The following is a 21,913-nucleotide window of genomic DNA, read 5'->3' on the forward strand; positions in this document are numbered from 1 at the left end:
TAACAGGCTGACAGTGTGCAAGGCTTCGTAGGAATATTTGATGACAAAAATCTTCAAAATCATCTTCAAACCAATTGGTATTATATCAACCTAAAGGCATTTTGAAGTTTAATGCATTAAAGTGTAGTTAAGTCTTGTACAAAGAATTTGCGACATTCAGTTCGCTCAGTTATGTCTCCACGGTGATAGAATAAAATCATGCAGTTTTGACAGGAAATGCTCATTCAGCCTTTGAGCGTTCTGATCGGTTGCCATTATTTACGAACACCAGTTCAGTAAATAAAGGGTGTACATAATCCAATTGCGCCACTTTCAAACTGCTGTAACTTGTTTCCATTAGGCACACGTATTTAGAAAACCTGGATTTCTCTCACCGTGCCATTAGCAAGTACTCATTTTTTGAAACGGTTCAACAAATTTTTGACCGCCGATGGGAAAAAGTGGGCAAAATATATCTCTATGTAGTGTGAAAGCAGGTAGTCAAAGCTTTCAAGAGAAGTCCCAATAGTTTAGTGAGATGTGCAAAAAAACTGCATTGAAGCAAAACTTGTGTGCAAGATGCAAAAAAACGTGAAAGACTGTCTATACACATACGAAGTCCAAAAGGCGTTGACGAAATCACAATATGTATGTGAAATCAGATTTTCGGTAGCTTCCTGGGCTTCTTTACTTCACTGCCTGTCTTATGTTTGACAAAGGAAGATAAAAAGCAGAAATCCAAGTTTGTCAAAAAATACATGATTTGGCATGCAATTTACTCTTGCGGATAGCGGAGCACCCCTTCGTGGCAACCGGAACTAAGGTGCTTAGAGTTCTAAGGTGATTCGACTTTGGCAGTAACTAGGTGAGGAGTGAGGTAAGCGTGCAGCAGACTGCGAGGAAGAAAAATGACAGCGAACAACTTTGTTTACCCACTGAAATCCAAGCAAACATATGGAGAGAACTAGTAAACAATGTTAGCTGTCCTTTTATAAAACCAACATGGCTGCTTGAAGTTTTTGAGGATCGTATCACCTGAGAATAAAAACTTCGTGACCGGAACGGTCAATGGGCTACTTGAAATGAAGTGGTTCTTTACAGAATATCTCCAAAAGTGTCTACTTACATTTCTGAGGTTTGACAACGATCTTACGCTATTACGGTTGGATTTAGCCTCGCGACATTACTCGAAAGATGTTCTGGAGTGGTACAATAAGATGACACAGAGTGTGAATTTTCTAAGAAGCGGGATTCTATTCGGATACAGTTCAAACAACAATAACATTAGTAGTGTTGCATGGCTACACTGCTAAACAGTATTATAACTTAACTTTTATCAAGCATTCGGTTGTGCATGAAATTTTATTTAGTTTGAAAGTGAATTAATTAGGGAGGCGTTGAATTGAATGTTGGTTTCGGTAAGTTCTATCAGAAATGGACAGCTGAATTTGGCACACCGTTGCTTTCGACTGAACAGGGGTGAGGGAAGCAATGTGTCCCACGTACCCCTGCCTAGAGCCGCCCTAGTTGATGAGGTGAGATATGTCAATGCACTGATTTATTATCACTAGTACCTACCTAACTGATCTATGTAATTTGCACGGAAGGTTATTATTACAATAGTTTCCCGTGCCAATCGCAATCAACATCAAGCCATGAATCATCCAATTAAAACTCATTCTCAAATGTTCGTTAAATACCAATAAATTAAGAAGCACGCGTGTGTCATCGCAACATACTTCTGCGTTATTTCTTTGCTCCACTGAAACTGTGAGCCACGGTTGAGTGCAATGATAATTTATACCCCTGCTGCGATGTTTCATTGAAACGAATTAGGTCGTCGCACGATTATCGCTCACACACAAAAAAAATATTCAGCAAACTTACCATCTTCATCACTTCCGCTTTCGAGACAATTGGGGAAGTCATCCGCCTTCACGTCGACCAGGACTTTCTGGTCGGTTCGTTTCAGTGATGTGGTTCCGGGGTCGGCCAGTACATTATTCACGAAGGTTGTAGCCAGAGAAGATGATCCACTCGCTATCAATCCATTCTGTGGATGTAATCCATTTTCGTTCGAAAATTTTGGAAGTCTTGCCGCATTGGTAGAACTGCTACTAGACGGAACAGCCATGGTAGATCCGCCTGGCCCTGTGGTGGGTGCTGGTGATGGTAGCGGACTGCCATTGAGTATGAACTGTTTGATGAGATCCTTTGAGTAATCATCTACGCTACTGTCGGATAGATCGGATGCAAGTGATATGGCATCGAAAAGGTGCTGACTGCTGATATGTTGATTGTTTATGCTGCTTACGGCTTGTAGAGGATTAACGAGCAGGTTCATGAGATTCTGAGTCGACGTATTGGACATGGCAGTAATCGGTGGTGCTTGGGGAGGGGAAGTGCCTGGAACGGGACTGACAGATGAGGAACATGCGGCAGCAGTTGTCGAAGGAATAATGGTTTGTGATGAGGTTGATGGTGTGCTACTGATTCCTGGTTGCTGAGAGGAGTGCAGTTGCAACGAATGTGGCTGAACGCGTTCAATTCCAGGTACTATGGCAGCGGGAACCGGAGGCGTAGCCGGCAGTGGTGATGTAGGATCTCGCGTCGGTGCCAACGAAGGTTTCACTTCAGGTAGCTTGGAGTAGAGATTCTCCTTGGGCGAAAGTAGCTTCATCTCACGAAGTTTGGATCGTAACGATTCCACCCACTCTTGCATGCAATCCCAGGTGTTGGCGTTAAAGCGCGCCACATCGTTTCCCAGTGTTATCACAAATTCGAACTCCTGTTCCACCGGAACGAGCGCATGGGAAATGTGCTGGACTGCCTGCAGCGAGAGAGACCATTCTGGGTTGTGGGACGGTGCTTGCCGTGGATCGACGTAACCTTCCAGGAACGCCTCGCAGTCATCGTGGACACAGAATACAACCCAGTAACGATCCGTTTTCTGAAATGATTGAAAAAGGCAGAATAAAACAATGATTAATGTATGGCTAATGTCGGTTTTTGGTAGAAACTTGTATAAAAGTTTTCAAAATGTTAAGATCAAGGAAAGGTTAGTGATCGTAACAATTTTGGCAAGCGGAAATCTGTGTTTCATATACATGTTACATGGTTTGAGCATTGGGAGCGGTTCGGTTCAGGGTAACGAAGGAAGGAATATGGCAGACTAGCAGCATTCTTGCGCACAAGGTCTCCGTAACTTTTGCCATTTGAAAACTAATCCCTAGACTTTTTTGCCTACGAAAAACTACATCTATTAGTTGAATTCAGCTACTTTTCGAAATGTCGAGCAGGATTTAACTGTAAACCTAGGTTATAGTGATAATTGGGGGTAAACGGAGTCACTCATTCCGTGTGGTCGTTCAAATTATCTGCAAACGATTCGTTAGACTTCTTACAGAAATAATACTACTTTTACACTATGACTATGCTATATTTCTCCTTTGGGGAGAAAAATTTAGGTAATAACTATTTTTCTCCGCTAAGAAGAAATTTTTTGAAACAATCTTCGCCCATGAAGAGCACAAAATTTATAACTAAATTAGTCATAAAATTTTCGTTTCGACTTCGGGGTAAAATTGTTATAAATACTAGCAGTAGATTTTTAGAGTGTTTACATAAAAACATACTCCTTAGTAAACTTACACAGTTTTCTAAATAAAACTGAGATTCCTACTGCGCATCACAAGAATCAAATGTTTTTAGGATAACCTTTTCAACCTATCCTTCTAGTTCTCCTCCGAGCTTAGTTTTTTGCTTTTGGAGGTTTTAATCTGAAGGTTATTTGCCTCTACTTCGAGTAAGAAAAATCTCTTAAGAAAAATTTCTAAGCCTATGTGCGGGGTTGGGAATCGAACCAAGGTGTGAATTGACACTTTTATTTAAATGCTACGAATTTTTTCTTTAAAAAAAGATATGAATTATATTTTTCCGAGTGCTACTTCAAAAGTTATAGTATTTATTTTTTCCTCGTATGTTCCCATAGTGTCAATGCACAGTGGTCCAGCATGCAAATTTAGCAGGAATTTTGAGATTTTACTAAAACTAAACAACCTAGCCTTATTATGTCTTTGGAGAAGTTTTCGTAGATTGTGAGCCCCTTCTTTTTGTTAAATCAACAGTTAGGGTGGTTCCAATTTTACCAAGAATAAAACATTAACTTTTTATTCATTATAGCTAAAGCCAAACGAACTTCAGCAAAGTTGCAGCAAAAACAAATTATGGAAAAGTTTGCTGATGGCATGTGCTCTATCTGTCATACTTGTCGTTTCACACAAATTTAAAATCGAAGGTTGGGGTGCTTCTGAGTGTTTCTTAGAAAAACTGTTTTATTCAAATTACTTTCGCGATATTGATTTAAAACTGTTTTCAGACAACTTCAAGATTATTTTAAGGTGAATAATTTATTTCATGACACCACATATTGAATTGATTTCAACAAATCTATTTTTGATATAATAAGTACTTCTATCTCTTGAACAGCAGAAGCTATCGTTTTGATGTGTTGTGAACTTTGTCGAAGGAAATGGAGCTCTGGGTCGTGAACTTTTCATTTTACAAGAAGTATGCCAAAAAATAGGGTGCTTCGAAATTTTTTTTTCATATAACTTGCGCAGTTTTGTTTTTCAATAAAATATGTTTAGAAATACTTTCAGATATTTAGAAGAAGAACAATTTGTCTCAACATACCGAACCTCTAGCTTCTTTCATTGGAAAGTTATGCATGCTTTTTTCTAGAAATAAACTATTTTTGAGTAAATATTGCCAGATATAAAAAATATTAGCCATTTTTAGTGACCTACACTAAAAAGCATGCTATTTCATGTGACAGCAACGGTATTTAATGTTATGTGCTCTAATCGAAGATAATGCTATTTGAGTTATATTTTTTCGAGAGTTGTCCTACTGGAGCTGTAGACTTAGGTTCTCGAAAGGGCTTCCCGTCAGAATCACATACTACAATTTGCAGACGAGACAGGCAATGTCGCCCACTAAAACACTGCTTTAGGCCAATTGTAGCGGGCCGTGATTCTGAATGTGATATTCATTGTACGGTTCAGGTATGTGAGGGCGTAGGGACTCGCGATCGCGTGTATCATCGCGAAGAGCTCGAGCATTTGTACGTTAACGTGTTCGATCGCGTGTGCGTTTGTATGTCGCGTGTGCTAACGTGTAACTTCGCGTGTATAAATTCTGTTTTATAACCGTGTGCCTTTCGCATATTCGCGTGTGTTCTTGGATAATCGCGCGCGGACCGTCAATCTAATACTTTATTTTTGGTGTACGGCTAAGATGCTAAAAGAGAGTGAGATCTTCCATATCACTAGAGTTCGTTTTTTTTATGACTTTGAAACGAAAAATGTTTAGTAGTTAGTGCTTTAAAGCCAATTATGTGCCTTAAAATAATCTTCAAGTTGTCCAAAGGGTACTTTAGTGTAAAATAAAAACAACAAAAGTAATAGAAATAAAACCCTTTTCCAAAGAACACCCTAAAGCCACAGAGAACAGGCATCCATGAACGAACAAATATGTTAATAAAATGTTAAAACACTTGAATGAATATACGTCAAAACACAAGCGCCGCTACACCAGCCTTTCTCAACTATCCGTCAGTTCCATTCCGGAACCGGTTTAAAATCCTGAATTGATTTAGTATGGAATCTGTCTCGAAGGAAACAACCGATTCCGACTCAATCCGTTGATGCATTTCTGCTGGCATTCATACTGAATCCACTCAGAAGTCTGGATCGGTTACGGAATGGTAGGACTAGGTAGAGGTATAACCGCTGTCAATTCAGTCGAACTCAACCACTAAAAACATGACGACACACAGTGTCGCCTAGCCGGACAAAACCTCAAAATTTTATTTTCGATTTTTCGTGATTTAACATTTAACACTTTTTCTCTGTTTCTTAACAAGTTGAATAGAGTCTTCTCAAAATATTAAGTCCCGAAGACGAGAGTTCAATTTTTACAGAACTTCAAAGGTGAAATAGATGATGAATTCTGAGGAAAACTATTTTCAAACCTAAGTTATTCAAATGAATATATCTTTTAAGTTAAGATTCCGATTGGGGTCAAACTGAATTCATTTGAAAGGTTATTCGCTGGACTTATAGCTGAAAAACTTATAATCGAATTAGCCGATACAAGTTTTTCTTCTCGCTCAGACATGAAAAACAAATAATAAATCGAGCAATAGTTTAAAGTTATAATGTTCAAAGTGGCTGTACTTTTTTTTGGAACGGTTCGGAAAGATCGCTTGTTGTTCATTATACTTGAAAATTAGTGTACTTTCCGAAAATGGATATCTTGTTTTGCCCCGAGGTATGAAAAAAGCTGATTATCATTATACGTCTGAAGGAGACGCATGGTAGCCTTTGACTACCCAGGGTTCGCAATATAATTTATAGATGTGTCTTATCATTATCAACAATTGAAAAAATGTGTATTCTGCTAAAAAATTCACCGAACATAATTTTTGAAAATGAATTTTCGGAAATAGTGCACTTTATATTCGTAAATGTTGAATTTTCGAACCACCCTAAGTGCCAAAATTTTGAGGATATAAAAAACAAAAAAATAAACATCAAATATGAATTTAGCGTCACAAAATTACCCTAATGTGAAGTTTTCATCAAATTCGGGCCACTTTTGAGGTTTTGTACGACTTTTGTATGGAAGGTGATCACTGTGCGACAGTAGCGCACCTTGGTGGAGATATCCCAACTACCTTCGAAACGTTGGGGATTTTTACACAAGTTGAATGCTGAAGATGGACGTCTGTTCTCTGTGCTAAAGCTAGCATTTGGATTCGTCGTGCCATGGAAAGTATAAATGCTAGAGCGTGTGTGTCTTCAGCAAATTTGTACAAAATGTGTTGTTCTACAACTTCATCGAAGACTGTCAAGCTGTATCTCGAACCGTCAAAAAGTTCAATTTAAAATATTGCTAAAATTAGAACCACCCTAGCTTCTGTTTAAACCGAAAGAAAGTACAACAAACTTTGCCTAACAAATCGTTAGGCTGAGTCATTTAATTACAGCAAAAGGTGTGAATCCTGCTAAATTTACCTTCTGACCCATTGCGGGTCTAAAATTGACCAAATGATGTGAAATTTGAACTCTGAAATTACTTCGATATTTGCCTCAATATGAGAATTTGGGGATATCAAAAAAAAATTGAGGTACCCTTGTGTATATGAGAGAATATGCAAATCATTGTTTTAGTGAGTGTTAGCATGAATTCAATTTAATATATAGTAATAAAAGGGTAAATAACATGCCGAATAAAAAAATTAAGGAATAGTGAAACAGAAGCGTATAAATTGATTGGTACACATGAGTAGTGGAAAAGCATGCTACTAGAAGTACATCAAAACCAGAGGCGACGCACAGTGGCGGGCGGGTCTTCAAACAAAAGTCGGACAAAACCTCAAATGTTACCTAATTTGGCTGAAAATTACAATTTAATCTGATTTTGAGGTGCTGAGCTCATTTTTGATGTCAAAAGTCGTAAAATATTCGATGCATTTTCCATACAGTGTCATTGAACCTTTCTTATACATATGATACCGTTTTCATGATAGATTTTTCGTTACTGTTCACCAATTTCAGCAATCTCATAAAAATGAAGAACACTACTTTGAAACCATTGTATAACGTGTTGGTTTACTGTAGATTGTCTAACTTTTTTACACAAAACACCATGCGCCTTCATATCAGCAACAAAGCTTCAAAATATCCTTAAACCTTTTTGCACACCTAGGCGCAGAACGAGACCATGATATTGGAAAAGTAGAGGTTATTTCCCATAGAATGTATACTATGTGACCGTTCCGAAATGATTCCGAAATTTGTACAGAATACATTAGTGAAAAAAGTATTTTTGATCTGACCGCATCAAACATATTTAAACTAAAAAGTCATAGTTCCGAGCAAATTTACCAAATGTATTTTATTCACAGCAGCAGCACGAAAATTAATTTAACTGAAAGTGATTATCTTTAAACCTTGAAGTTCGACAATTTGATCCGAACGATGAACCCTATAATATCAAACGAGTAAATTTCAAAAAAATTCTGTTTTCCCATGACCAGTTCAACCTTAAACATGCACGCATCTCATACTCACCACATGCTCTGAATAGATCAGCTGTATGAGCGATGCGTGAAACAGCAGCGTGAGTGTCATGGGCGATGGCTTCTTCTCTTTCCTTTTGCACCGGTTCAAGTCAAATATTGAACCAGCGTGCATTGGTGCGATATCCATATGGGCGTTAGAGTTATGTGCAAACGAGAGCGATCTATAATTTTTGAGCGTGTGTCGCCGTATGTTCATAACAGGCGGTCGAAAGCTTTCTTGGGTAGCCTAAACAAATGTTGCTGCATTTGGGGGATATTGGTTTTAGGCGTGTATGTATTTCGTTGGTTCAACGATAATAATGAACCGTCTACTTTTGCTCCAAAGAAATTGCTCTTTGTATTTACATGGTGAGAAATTGTCTAGTGTCTTGTTAAACCATTCAGAATTTGATTCGGAGTCCTGAATGGAGTCAGTAAAGATTCCAGCTCAAATGCAACAACCGATTCCGAAACCGATTGAGTCGGAATCGGTTGTTGCATTTGAGTTGGAATCCATACTGACTCCATTCAAAAATCAGAACCGGTTCCGGAATGGGTTTGACTGGGTGAGAGTGTAAAATGGACGTAAACTCAAACCAGGGGTTGTTCGAATGATCTTGCGTTTTATTGTAATAATGAACGGGTTGATGTTCAATATGTCATGCCTACGATATTTTACGTTGCGTTGCGTTGTGACGATGATTTTGGCGGATTGCACACTGACTTCATCATGTTTGACTGCTGATTATCTAATAAGAGTTGCTTAGGAAATGGTGAGTAGGAATTCATACCAATCCGACTCATATTAAAACCTCAACAGCATGATAGCCATCATTGCCGGCCGCCCCCATCTCCATCGTTCACGGGGAAGGATAAAGGATAAGGTAGACAGGCAGTGTTGATGCTCCACCTACTTAACGGAAGGACGACGATTCATCAGACTCTTCCATAGGTGTCGCGGAGTTGGTAGTTTGGAAGGGTATCAGGTCTAGGATTCGCTCCAAGCACGCGATGCGACCTGTAAAGCATATTTAATTAGGTGGTTGTTTAGTTAGTCTTCGAGTGCACGATCACTCGAAAAAGAAAAGATTTTGTTTAGTTTTTGGTTCTTTTTAAACTCTGGGCAGCCGGCTACCGAGAGCATACTATGTTCCCTAAACAAAAGCAATTTGAACTCCACACAGCCGACCGTGGGAGTATTGCCTAGAAAAGCTAATCTTATCTGCGTAATGGGCCGGATCACTATGGATTGCAACAGTATTTAGACAGAATTCGCTACTTCTTCTCTACGATATATTTATTGGCTTGAAAACTACCAAGTGATAACACATTATATCGTCGCTGTTGTGCTATCTTATGACAAGCGCCATTTTGCACATTTCGAGAAAAACGATTTTTAAAGTTTGAGAATGAATTTCTTGAAACTTATAAATGGTATAAACAATTCAAAGAAGACAAACGATGCTTCTAACTATTCTGTATTAATCTCTCAAATATTACGAAGATCCGTTGACTAAGTTGCGAGTTTTGACTATAAATGTGAACAAAAGTCGCACTCACACGTGTCATAGGTGTGTATTGCTGACAAAATTTGTATGGCGTGTCATAATCGTGCATCGAAAATTTTCCATAGAAAAAAATCATCAATTATTAACTTTTTTTCATATCTTTGATTTCATTTGGTCTATAGACAATCGGTGACATGCATTTTGAAGTAAATGAGTCAGTGAATCTAGAAAAAATAGTTATTTTTGGTTACAGTGTTGCCGAATATGCTATATTTTCAGTTTAAAACTTAAATTGCATTTTTCTCACAATTAGTGTATTTTTGTTTTAAAAATGATTATGCCATTGTGTTCCTCAGATAGTTTTACACATAAAAACATCTTATACATCAAGATAACTTGAGCCAATACCCAGACACGGTCATTCGAAGCAAAAATTATAAAATTTCGCAGCACGTTTTTCGCTATAGCTCAGTAATCAAGCAGAATGTCAAAATTCTGAAAACGCCACTGTCTAGAGATTTTTTAGACAAGTGATGTGGCATATCTAACTCAGTTTACCCCAAAATGGCGTTTGTCATAAGATAGCACAACAGCGACGATATAGGCAAAGATAGCGCGAGATGTTATAAATCAAGGAAAGTATTTCTTATTTTCCATATCGGATTGTTTGTGGAATACAAGTATACGAGCGATAATAACGAACACTGAAGGGAAATTTAAAAGATTGTTAACCTGATGCACGGGCTTGTTAGCAATAACGGAGCTTGAAATTAGGATCATTAAAAACAGACGCGGCGAATTTTCAATATGTATTGACCCGTGATCATAGATACTAGTCAGATTAGTCGTATCGGGGCTAATTTCCGATCAACTATTCAATTTTACGACAATGTTTTCTCGACTAGATCTGTTCGCACCTGTTCGTTCATTCTGCTACTCTGCACCCAGTCGTCGCCGGTCTAAGAACCAAATGTCATCAATAGACTTAGACTCGCGTGGAAGCATGAGATAGGAAACTTGTGAGAAATTTGTTATCCCACCGTTTGACGACCTATGTCATGCCTACGATATTTTACGAGAATTTTTTTTCTGAATTCAATGAATTGCATGAGAAACATTCAAATTTCTATATCATTTGAAAGAATTGAGGGATGACTTTTAACTGGTTGACAAATATTTCAATCTTTCTTATACAGGCGATTATTTCTTGGTGTGTGGAACATAAGCTTCTACATTTCAAGTTAATTCATATCATACCATTATTTATAAGTATTCACGAAATTATCGTAGTCTCGTTTTCCATGGTGAATTTCGTGCAATGTACACTAAATATTTAAAATTACGAAAATTTTCGTTCATCAAGTCGCCATGTATTTAGGTAGTTCACGAAATGGAATCATCTAATCTAGTTTTAGCAGATTTACAAATGAATTCGTTCGAAGTTTTGGTGCATATTTATATTGGGGATTCTTGGGAAAAAAATGTTCGAAAGATGCTCGTAAATATAAAGACGATCGCGTATTTTATCAAACAATTCGTTTGAATAATGAAATGTAATAAGCCTACGAAAGTCGTTTCGTGGTTGTTACAAAAATTCGTAATGAAAATAGAAACGTGTACGAAAAATTCGTATATTTTACGAAAGTTTACCGCACGAAACCTATTCGTAGTACATTTACGAATATATTCTCTGTGTACTTTTTGTTCTTTTAAGCATTCTACCAGACGTTTGTTTGACAATTCATCGGTGGGTTTTGACAACAAATTTGTTTTGCTCAGCTCTTGCGTACAGAAAAACCCGTCGATGAACATCTTTCATTGGTCCTAGATATGATTAAGATTTTCAGGGTCTCTGTGTGTATATTGAACAGGTTGACGGTGGAACCACGCGTCGCCTTTGATCAAAACAGACTAATAAAGAAGAAGAAAGGAACACATGTAACGTGCAATCAAGCTACTTGAACTCGTCCAAAGGCCAGCACATGGTACTTATTTACTATTAAAGACAATTGCATACTGTTAGAATTTTTTCATGCAGCATACCGGGATTGGATGATTCACGTGCATCGACAAATTAATCGCACCCTAATTTATCAAATCCAATCTTTCCGACTGAGTCGAATCAAATGCACGAATTGAACAACGGTAAAAAGTGATCAACGAATCGTAGGAAGGATTACCCACTATTCTATCATATACGCCAGTTCTGCATCCATTCTCTGATCCAGCTATCACAACTACTAAGACGAACACATATACAGATAAATATACGACTAGACACTCAATTCAGCTCGGCTATTTCCCAACAGCCGTGTTGTCAGCAATTTTGCAAACTGATACCTCAGTAAAGTGACATCTATTTACAGATTTTCAGCGATATATTTTCCGAGTCTCAGCTATCAAACGTCACTTTTACTGAGATCTCAGCAAAAAATATATTTGCTGAAATCTCAGCTGTTGAGATTTTTGCAAAAGGTGTAGAAAAGCTGAGATTCGGTAGAAAAAAAATAAGTATGTGGCACATAACAATTGTGCGGTAGTACTAAAAATAAAATTATTACAACACAACCTGTGTGTCAAATAAAATACGACAACTTCATCGACGACGCCTTGTTTTCTATATTTTTCATTATTCTTTTTAGAACTGCTGTTTGTTACATTTTTCTTACACATCTTCTTTCTGAAACTTAAATAACGTAGTGTGAATAACACACTACGTTATTCACATAATCATAAATTGAATAATTACTGAATTTGGACAGAAAATTGCACGTGCGTTAGGCCTGTCGGTGAGATCTGCAAGGAATCTATCATCTTCATTATTGCTATCTCTCAACTCCACACTAGTATACAGTGCAAAGCGCACGTAGAAGAATAAATGATCCGATCGTACATGAAAAGTTGTTGCGTTTACTATCTTTATTATCGTGATGTTTATTTTCTCTCCTTTATTGGCTTATAGCGAAAAAATACCGATACAATTAGTTGTCGGTTATTTCTCGTTAACAGACCATACAGCACAAGTAATAGGAAAGGCTATAGATTTAATTATAAATTGTGCATCGTAAAGTATTTATGGTACATGCCACAGTGTCATCACAAACAAGCAGACGTTACAATTCAGGAGAATCTTCTCGTTTACAGTTTTACAGCCTCGCGTAGTTCAATCTTAGGCAGGTTGAGGGGTTTATTTGCACCCTATCAGGTAGGATGCCTATTATTTCAAATGATTCTAAGTTCTTTTGCATATTGTTATTTCGTTCCTAAGCATCAGTTGACGAGATTAACTGAAACGAAATTGTGATTTGAGAACCCTGATTTTTACGATGAACTCTAACCAGAGGGCTTCAAATGGGTAGGATGACAATCGGAATACGGTGAAAATGGGTATTAGGACTGGAGAATAGTTTCGTTCAGAAATATTTTAGAAATTTAAGGATTTAAATAAAAGTAAATATGATGGTAGCATTTAAAAATAGGAACATAACATTCGCTCATAGGGTTGTAATCTTCAAACCAGCCTAAGACTCAAATAGAAATCAAAAAAGTGTCAAAACATTTTCGTTCGGTTTCAGTACTAAACCATATGAGATGATCCAATTTGTGTGCTTCTAGAATAGGTCCAATGCGTATACGTTATTGTACTAATTAACCCATAGGCATACTTTAGCAATTTGCGCTGGACCGGGTAGACCTTTAGCATTCCGCTCAGTCACGTTTCTGTGAACGAAACCCACCTCGGCATGACAGCTATCAATCCATCAGCTCATAAACATACAAGCCACTTTCATTTTTTCTGTATTTCTCCTGACCTTCAACAGCAACTAGCTATCGAGCTTATTTTATAATATCTTACGATGGGCACTACCTATGGTCGAATTAGGACACTATACTAAATGCAACACCCTGAACAAACTGCTACTGCTGTTGTGGAAGGCGCGCTTTCCGACGCGTGTTGTCCGGTTCCATCAAACTAGTTATGGTCGGTTGATTTTCAATCGGCACACACAGAGTCGGCGAAACTGTTGTCATGCTACTCTGCTGTGAATTTATGGCGAATTTGTCCAAGGTTTGCCATGTCTACAAGGTTGCGTCAAACAAGTAGTAGCTATTTCTCGTTATTAAACAGTGTGTAGCAAGCTGGGGAAAAGGGGCTCGAAGGATTCAACACAGTTGACGCTGTTTTTACAAGCGCAATCGTTTCTCGTTTTGCAAGCTCCGATGCATTTGAGTTTACTATACAGTTTCCAGTTTTTCAGCAGTTTTCAGCTTCCCTGGGTTGGAAATGGTAAAAAATCATCTACTACTACAGAACCGAAATGCAAGAATATCACGTGACATGAAATCAAAATTCTCTATAGTGTTTGCTTATCAAAGCCGATTTATTTTATTGTTTGCATGGAGTACAATAAACAAAAAAAATTTCAAACTTTTTAGTTTGCATTCTTTAGTTACATTGTTAGAATATTGTTTTATTATTGGATGCATTTGAAAAAAAAATCCACACGCTTTTTAACTGATTGTGCCATATATCATTGTAGTATTGGCCAATACTGTGAAGGCCCGATTTTATCAGCACCCGATTTTATCAGCCCCCCGATTTTAGCTACCTTCGATTTTATCAGCCTTTTGACCCGATTTTATCAGCTTCATATGAAAATTGATAGTTGGTAGTTTGATGGGCTCTAGCAGACGGACCAAATTAAATTCAAGCAAATCCTTTCTTGTACATATGTTTCTTACCTTAGAGATTCAAAATACGCATTTTTTTTTTATTTTTTTTTTATTTTGTGCTGTCAGACCCCCTTTGGGAAGCTTAAGCTAAATAATCAAGAAACGTTATGAGGCTATATCTAGGGACTAAAGAAGAATATTTTAAGAGCTTCGGTTTTTTAAAAAGAAAGAAAAATATATGTCCCGATTTTATCAATGTCCCCGTTTTATCATCCCAAAATTCACCAAGGGGCTGATAAAAACGGGTCCTTACTGTAGTAGCAGGTATGCGAATATCAATAACAGTTGTGAACCTATTCAGTCAAGTCCAACAAAAACATCTTTGTTTGCCATTCTATCTTAACGCTGAACTGTATACCTAATTACCAAGTGTTCAACAAATTGCGCGGCTACTATTTTCAATATTTTGCTGAAATGAGAAAGTTCGCAATAAATTTCACCAATTCTGGAGATAGTGTAATCTTTAAATTTAAGATGAACTGACCATTGTTGACTTAGTCACATTTCATTTCCTGGAAATTTTGGGTTGTGCGTATTTACCGGGATTCCCGAGCACGTGGATTTATGTTGGCTTATTCTAGGATTCCCATGTATTTCGATAGGTCGAGTATTAGTATCTTTTTAAATGACTAATAACTTTTAAGCGCCCCATCTCTCTGGGAAGCAAATAGGTCGGAATAATAAGAAGCAAAGTTATGCATCATCGTTCCTCAATGAATTATCTTTAACGGAATACATATGATTTACGACAATGACAACCAACCAACCAATTTCCCCTTTAGTACTACCACAGCTTGTGTGTAGTGAGACCATATTCAAAATCATTCGCGTAAATAAAGTTGACAAACTTTAGGTACAAAGATTTTAAGAGGTAATATTCAAATTTAATGGCCGTTGCACGTACACCGCTAACAAGTAGTAAAATCCCCTTCCATTTATTATGTCCTTGCTTTGTAGCCTATCGAATTTTTCCCTAACGCTTTCGTTAGCCTGGAAAAATATCACAGAGGAAACGAGTAGGTAAATACGGGTAACAAATGATGGGTGCCAACATGAGATTATTTATGCATGGATGTCTGCGAGTATACGAGCTTTCATCTAAACTCGTTCTATTTTACTCTTTCGCGTTACCCATAAACTTCCACTTCGCGCCCCAACCGCGTCAAAATGCAAACAATGTATGGATAGCCGTCGCCCGTTCGCTAGAGCTATGCGTTTGGGACCAAACCAAATTCCAAACTAATTTACCCTTTCCCTTTACAATTTTTGGAAAAATACTACATGCAACACTTGTGAATTGGATATAATCAGCCCCCTGTCAAGGACGACGTTTCTGTACAGCCAGCATCACTGCCATGAAAATCAAAACATTAATTTTGAATTGAATGATTAAAAGCTGTAATTAGTTACTAAATGTTGTTTTTCTGGATAATATGGTGTTAAATCATCCCACAAGATGCATAACGTCGTGTGGAATGCTTGAATATCGTGTATAGTGCTGAACATAATTCTTTGTTTGGGGCTTTATAGCTATAACGCCCCATATATGTAGATCGCTGTCAAACTCCATATGATGGTATAGGGTTGCCAGGGGGCTGGATATAATCGTATGCATGATATTGTTTGCGTCTTAAAGCAATGTAAAAATTAAAGAATACCAAAAAATCAGCGAAATTTTTTTAACTCCCTCATGGTCATGGTGGTTGCAAACAACGTTTTTAAACAGTTAACTTTCAATTTATGCAATATTTGCTCATAAAAATTAGCAAGGCTCATAAACGCGAATATTACCTTTCATTTAGGTTCTAATAGTTATAAGTAATTTTCATAGAACTGAAGTTATTGCAATTAGTCTGACTGGATTCCGCTGGACCAGTGCTGCCAGAGACAGTTCACGTTGTCGACGAAACATGATTTTTAAAATATATTTTCATTATTTTGTAATATTGTTGAAAACTGATAAAACCAATCAATTTAGACTGTCTTCGACTACGTTTTCCACTCAATTTGACTAAAGTAAATATTCTAGGGGAAATGCAATGACGATTGGAAGATAAATATTGAACAGCTTCTAGCACTGCGAAGAAAGAATTTAACTTTATGCAAAAATGTTTTTCGCGTTTCTTGCTCCTCAATTTGAAAAAAATGTAGTTTTAAAGTCTTAAACTACGTTAATTATCTACAGGTATACCTCGATAGTCCGTACCTTTGGTAGTACGTACCCTCGATAGTACGTACATTTTACCTCGATATTAGGTACTCCTACCAACAGTTTTTTTTTCGTTTGATTTTGTAAACTTCTACAAAAGCGACACCTTTTGATTTTATTAAAGGCTCACTGGTTTCATGTTACTTCTGCATACTTTAAAAAGGTTGTCAAAAGTTCTGTGCTACTCAGATTAGTTCTGCAAACTCCAAAGTTTAGGTAAACCATATATTCATCATGAAAATTTATCAAGTATGAAAAGAATCCTACAAGCTTGAAGGACTTTCTATAAGTATCTTGAAAGTCTTTCGGGAGCTTGCTAACTTACAAGGAGATCCTTAGAACTTAAGACAATTTGAACTAACCTCTGATCATTAATAGTTTTTTTTTGTCAAACTTCAGAGAATCTCAATTATCTTTAAGGATAACACTTCGGGTGTTGTATAAAATTTAGGAAGTTACTTCAAACTTCAAAGAAATTTTCCGCACTCAAACAATTTCTATAAACAGCAGAGTGTTTACGATGTTCACGCATATTTAACCAAACTCGGGACAATAGACCTTTCTCGTCAAAAAATTTTATATGATAGGATGCTTCCTTTTTTATCCCCAATTCGTTACTTCCTATTGCCGCGATGATTTGGTACCTCTAACTATTGAAAAAATCAAAAATAGTGCAAGCTGCTCATTTAACCCCATATTCTGAATACCTATCTTGCCTTGTTTCCCCGTATTTTTACACCATTTGGATGAATTTCCTGTGGGGAATACTAAAAGAATGCCAGATCTGCATATATATTAGTAAATCTGCAGATTTTGCATTTTCACTGCAGATGTTTTGCAGATTACAAATATTTAGCAGAACAAAGCCTATGCCAGCCAATTTATACACCAGCCTTCAACATTTTTGATCATTTAAATTATATACATACTACATTTCTACGTCGCATTTATTGAAGATTTTTGTAGCAATCTGCAGACTTTTATATTTTTACTGCAGGCTATTGTTTAAATAGACCTGGAATCACTGATGCTGAAATGATTCATTCATATACCTGTCAAAAATATAGAGCATTGTATGAAAATGTATAACCTCACTTTTCTGACAGTTTCGGTGTGCTTGTTTACCTAAGACTTGTTTACACGGACTTTTAAAATTTACATTACTTGAATAATTTCGATGCTCTTTGAAAGAATATCAACTCAAGAGGGATGAGGATTGGAACAATGGTAACCTGGTTCATACTAAAGGCCCTAGTATAAAGGTACGCAAAGAGTGTGCAGAAAGTGAAGCCGAAAAAAGTCTACCTATCGAGCAAAATTAGAATCCAACTTTGCTGCAGAGGTATTAGAGATGGATTCCAATTGTGCTCGATAGGTAGGCTTTTTTTGACTTCACTCTTTGCGCAACTGTTCTCTATAGACTGTGGTTCATACATACATGAATCGCAAGATCAAGTATTGGGCTATAAAACGATTGCTTTCTGGATGATGGATAAGGATTTGTACACATTTGTTTGTTTGCTCGTGGGTTAATTCCTTAACTTTATAGGTAACGAATTCGGTCGATGATAAGTTGTTGAAATGATTTTGATCGTTCAATGCTCATATCGAAGAACGTTTCCATTGGTCAGAATGCCTACCAGCGTATGATAGCTGCAAACATGAGGACAACAAGGTTATCGCTTTCGAATGGAACAATCATTTATTATTCGGTTTCAAGTTCCATTACAGTAAAAGTTTCGTCGATTATCGCATTGTCGTTGATTTAGCCGGAAAATGCAAAATAGCGCTCGGCACTGACGACAAGGAGTAAGAAGGATTTGATTGGAGTGATAATAATGCAGAGCATTATATATTCTGGTAGAATATCAGGGAGGAGAAATTATATGTAAATTTATATTATATCCCGAGTTGCATTAATTTTGGCACCGCAATAAAGCTATCTGCAACTGCTGTCTTGTTCAAATTGGCACAAAATAACTAGGCAGCGAATGATAGATTTCATAGTCAATTTATTTACTTTTTCTGAAGGATAAGTAATTAGTATGTTGTGAATATATGTATCGCCGGTGCCGTGTGTTATGGTGGTACCGGACGGAACCGTTGGTCAGATCTGTCCTAACGCTCTCTACTTAGCGCAGGATACGCGAAACCGCTGCTAGCTTTCGAAAGAAAATTCCTAGCTGCTGCTACTCTATCAGTCTCTCTCTCTCGACTGAGGACTACAATTTCGGTCGATTAAATTATTCTATGAAAATTGTACTTCCTGGAATTTTATCTAACGAGTTCAATTCATTGTGAGGAATTTCGCTGCATTCCAATATTGCTTGCCTCTGCAGGTGACGATGTGTGTGGATGATTCACTTCGGCAGCCAGCTCTTATGTTTTGGGTAATTTTGCTATCTTATTCTGCTGAATAAATCATCTGCCTAAAGCCTCTACGTTATACTACGGTCACTTTAAAAACGCCCTGCTATTTAATCTTGTAGCTCTCGGCAAGTCAGTCCTGGCACTCTCCTCGACTATTCCTGGCACTATACCGCTGACGTCGCACTAATCACGGTGATCAAACTTGGCGAGAGCGGCAGTGGTTTCGTCGGAATTGTTCACTCGACAAGCAGTAAGTACAAGGACTCTGCTACTTATGCCTGAGCCCCTCATTGAAACCTTCGTCCTGCCGGAGTGTTAGCTGCGTCCGATACCGGAGCGTATTGTTGAACCGAAGCAGTCTGCTACTGGCGCTGCTTCCTTCGAATGGGAATCGCTGAATAGTCCCGTTAGCCGAATGTCCAACATGGCCGAAGGCAAACCGATTGCAGCAACACCACCAGCCGTAGCTGACATTTTAGCCTTCAATCCAAGTACCTGCCATTGGCATAGCGACAGACGAGTGCGGTGCAGGCTGGACATCGGTTGACTCGGTGCCGGACGGGGCAAAACAACTGCAACAGGAGCGGACCTAGTATGGGGTGTAAAGGTCATCAATTGCCATAGATCACCAAAATGCTCTGCGACTAACATTGTGAACATAAAACGATAAAATAATCTAAATTCTACCCAAACATTTGAAAAGGGTCACTGCCAAACGTAAACCTTGAGAAAAAGGTAAAAGAAGTTTTGGTCGAATTCATTATAATTCTATTTAAAAATTTAATACTGTTTTATTTAGTTTGATTGCGCAAATTGTTTACATCAGACACTCCCCTTAATTCATTGTGCACGTATTTCACTGCCTTTATAATCCTTTTGGAATCAGTTACAATAATCCTTTATAATCATTTTATAATATGTGTATTGCTAGTTAGGACTTTTATATCAGCCGGGCTCTTTTATAATTTGTTATAAAATCATTATCAAAATTCTTCATAATCCATTGTTGCGTTATGTTTATGCACATGGTCAGATGGATAGTTTTTAACTGGGACGTGACGTGTGGATACGAAAAAACCTAATGTCAATTGCAGCCAGGGGGAGCTGTCAAATGCAGCCAAAGGGAACCGTCAAATGCAGTGAGGGGGAACTGTCAAATGTAGCCAGTCCATTTAAAATATGTGAGGAAGAAAGAGTGGCTATGCAAGACAAGAGATCAAATGAACAGAAAAAATGAAAAAGAAAACATCTATCCACAGGTTTTGTCCCAGGATTTTAATAGAGAACATGAAAATTCGATTTGTTTGCATTTGGCAGTAGGCCTTTTTCAAATGTTTGGCTAGAAATTCCTTACTTCTTCAATGAATCAAAAATCAAAATTACAACTGAGCGACCTTGTTTGGAAAGTGTTAACATTTGGCAGCGAACCAAACCAAGTTTCTCATACTATGATCGAATCAACAAAAATTCCAAGACTATGTAAACAATCTCTCTGAACTGTCAAAAAAGTGAGGTTAAACATTATCATGCAATGTTCTCCACCGAGAGGTTCACTTTAGTTTGTTTACATAATCAATGAACTTTGTACCGCGACTCATAACTTCATTTGCCGCGTTGCCAGGAACTCAAGCAAAAATATACAAAACAGTGTTGCCTAAACACACATTTTGAGTCCCACCATTCTTGCAAAGGTGAAAAAAAATACTCAACATTCTTGCATTTTTCAAATTTAAAAAAAATCATTAAAAAATCACGATAGCTCCAAATAGTCTCATTTCAACGGCAATATTCTTAAAAATGTGTAGTCTTTTGAATAAAAATAAGAAAAAAGGGGGTTAGGTCGGACGAGAAAGGTCTATTCTGCGAACTTCAAAAAATCCTCAACCCTGAGTGAAATCTTTAGAATCTCTGAAAAATTCACGAAGCTTTAAGAATATTTAAAATAATTCTGAAAAATCTTTCAAACATCAAGGATTATCTGCAAGTTTTAGAAACTCACAGTTCCCTTCAGTAAAGTAAAACTGACAAAATTAGGAAAGTCTGACCGAAAGCTTTTCCATGACTGTATGTACAATATGTCACACAAGTATTAGAGAAGTATTACTAATTTCAAGGTAACCTGTTTACAGAATTTCCCGGAAAATCAAATAAAATTTTAGCAACCCTGAAGATGTACGATCTAGAGCAATGATAAAAAGATTACTGCGAATTGATTTTCGAATATTATATGTACATAAAATGTGAGTGCTGAATTTATTACATTCTGGGAGATACAATGTTTTGAATGGAATCGATGAGATTCAGATCAAGCACGACTAACGGCTTCGATGGACGCCCGTATGACTTACAGATCTAGACAAATGCATTTTTTTCCTGAACACCTCTTTTGTGAATGTTGTATTCAACATATTAAGGTGGTTCAAGAATTAAAGTATGACACGGAACAATGTTTATATAAGCTTATGATAACCTTTAATTTATATTTCAAATAAAATCGCCATTTTAAATATATTTAAATATCCGTTTTTCGATCAAAAATATAAGGATAATATGTAATCCTGTTCAGTGAAGAATTGTTAATGACATCGCGCTCAAGGAAATGCTACCAAATTCAAAGAATTTATCAGAAACTCTCGAAGACCCTACAATATTCAGAGGCGTCTTATTGCTTTCGGTTTTTATTATAAATTCGGAATATTTTATACGAACTTCAGAAAATATGTGCATACGTGAAGCAACTGTACGAGTCCAGGAAAATGCATTTACATGCAATTTTCAACCATTCTGGTTGTAGGAAACCATTCTTCTAAAATTAAATTCCCAGTGATAGACAGTTTATCACTAATATAGGGATTATTTTAATGACAAATATTATTTTTGTAAGGTTTTGTTCAATTTTTTTCGAGAGTTGTCCTACTGGAGCTGTAGAGCTAAGTTCTCGAAAGAGCTCCCCGTCAGAATCACATACTACAATTTGCAGACGAG

General features: G+C 37.2%; 1 protein-coding gene across 1 annotated transcript in view; it reads right to left on the bottom strand.

Annotated features, from left to right (window-relative positions):
* Window positions 1-21,913, bottom strand: part of LOC131677498 (mucin-2) — a 61,766-nt gene that overhangs the window by 11,504 nt on the left and 28,349 nt on the right. Inside the window, exon 3 of the mRNA XM_058957340.1 lies at window positions 1,867-2,929. Within this exon, the coding sequence (XP_058813323.1) occupies window positions 1,867-2,929 (1,063 nt within the window). The remainder of the gene's footprint in view (window positions 1-1,866; window positions 2,930-21,913) is intronic.

The sequence above is a fragment of the Topomyia yanbarensis genome, chromosome 1 (genome assembly GCF_030247195.1).
Source record: "Topomyia yanbarensis strain Yona2022 chromosome 1, ASM3024719v1, whole genome shotgun sequence".
NCBI lineage: Eukaryota > Metazoa > Arthropoda > Insecta > Diptera > Culicidae > Topomyia > Topomyia yanbarensis.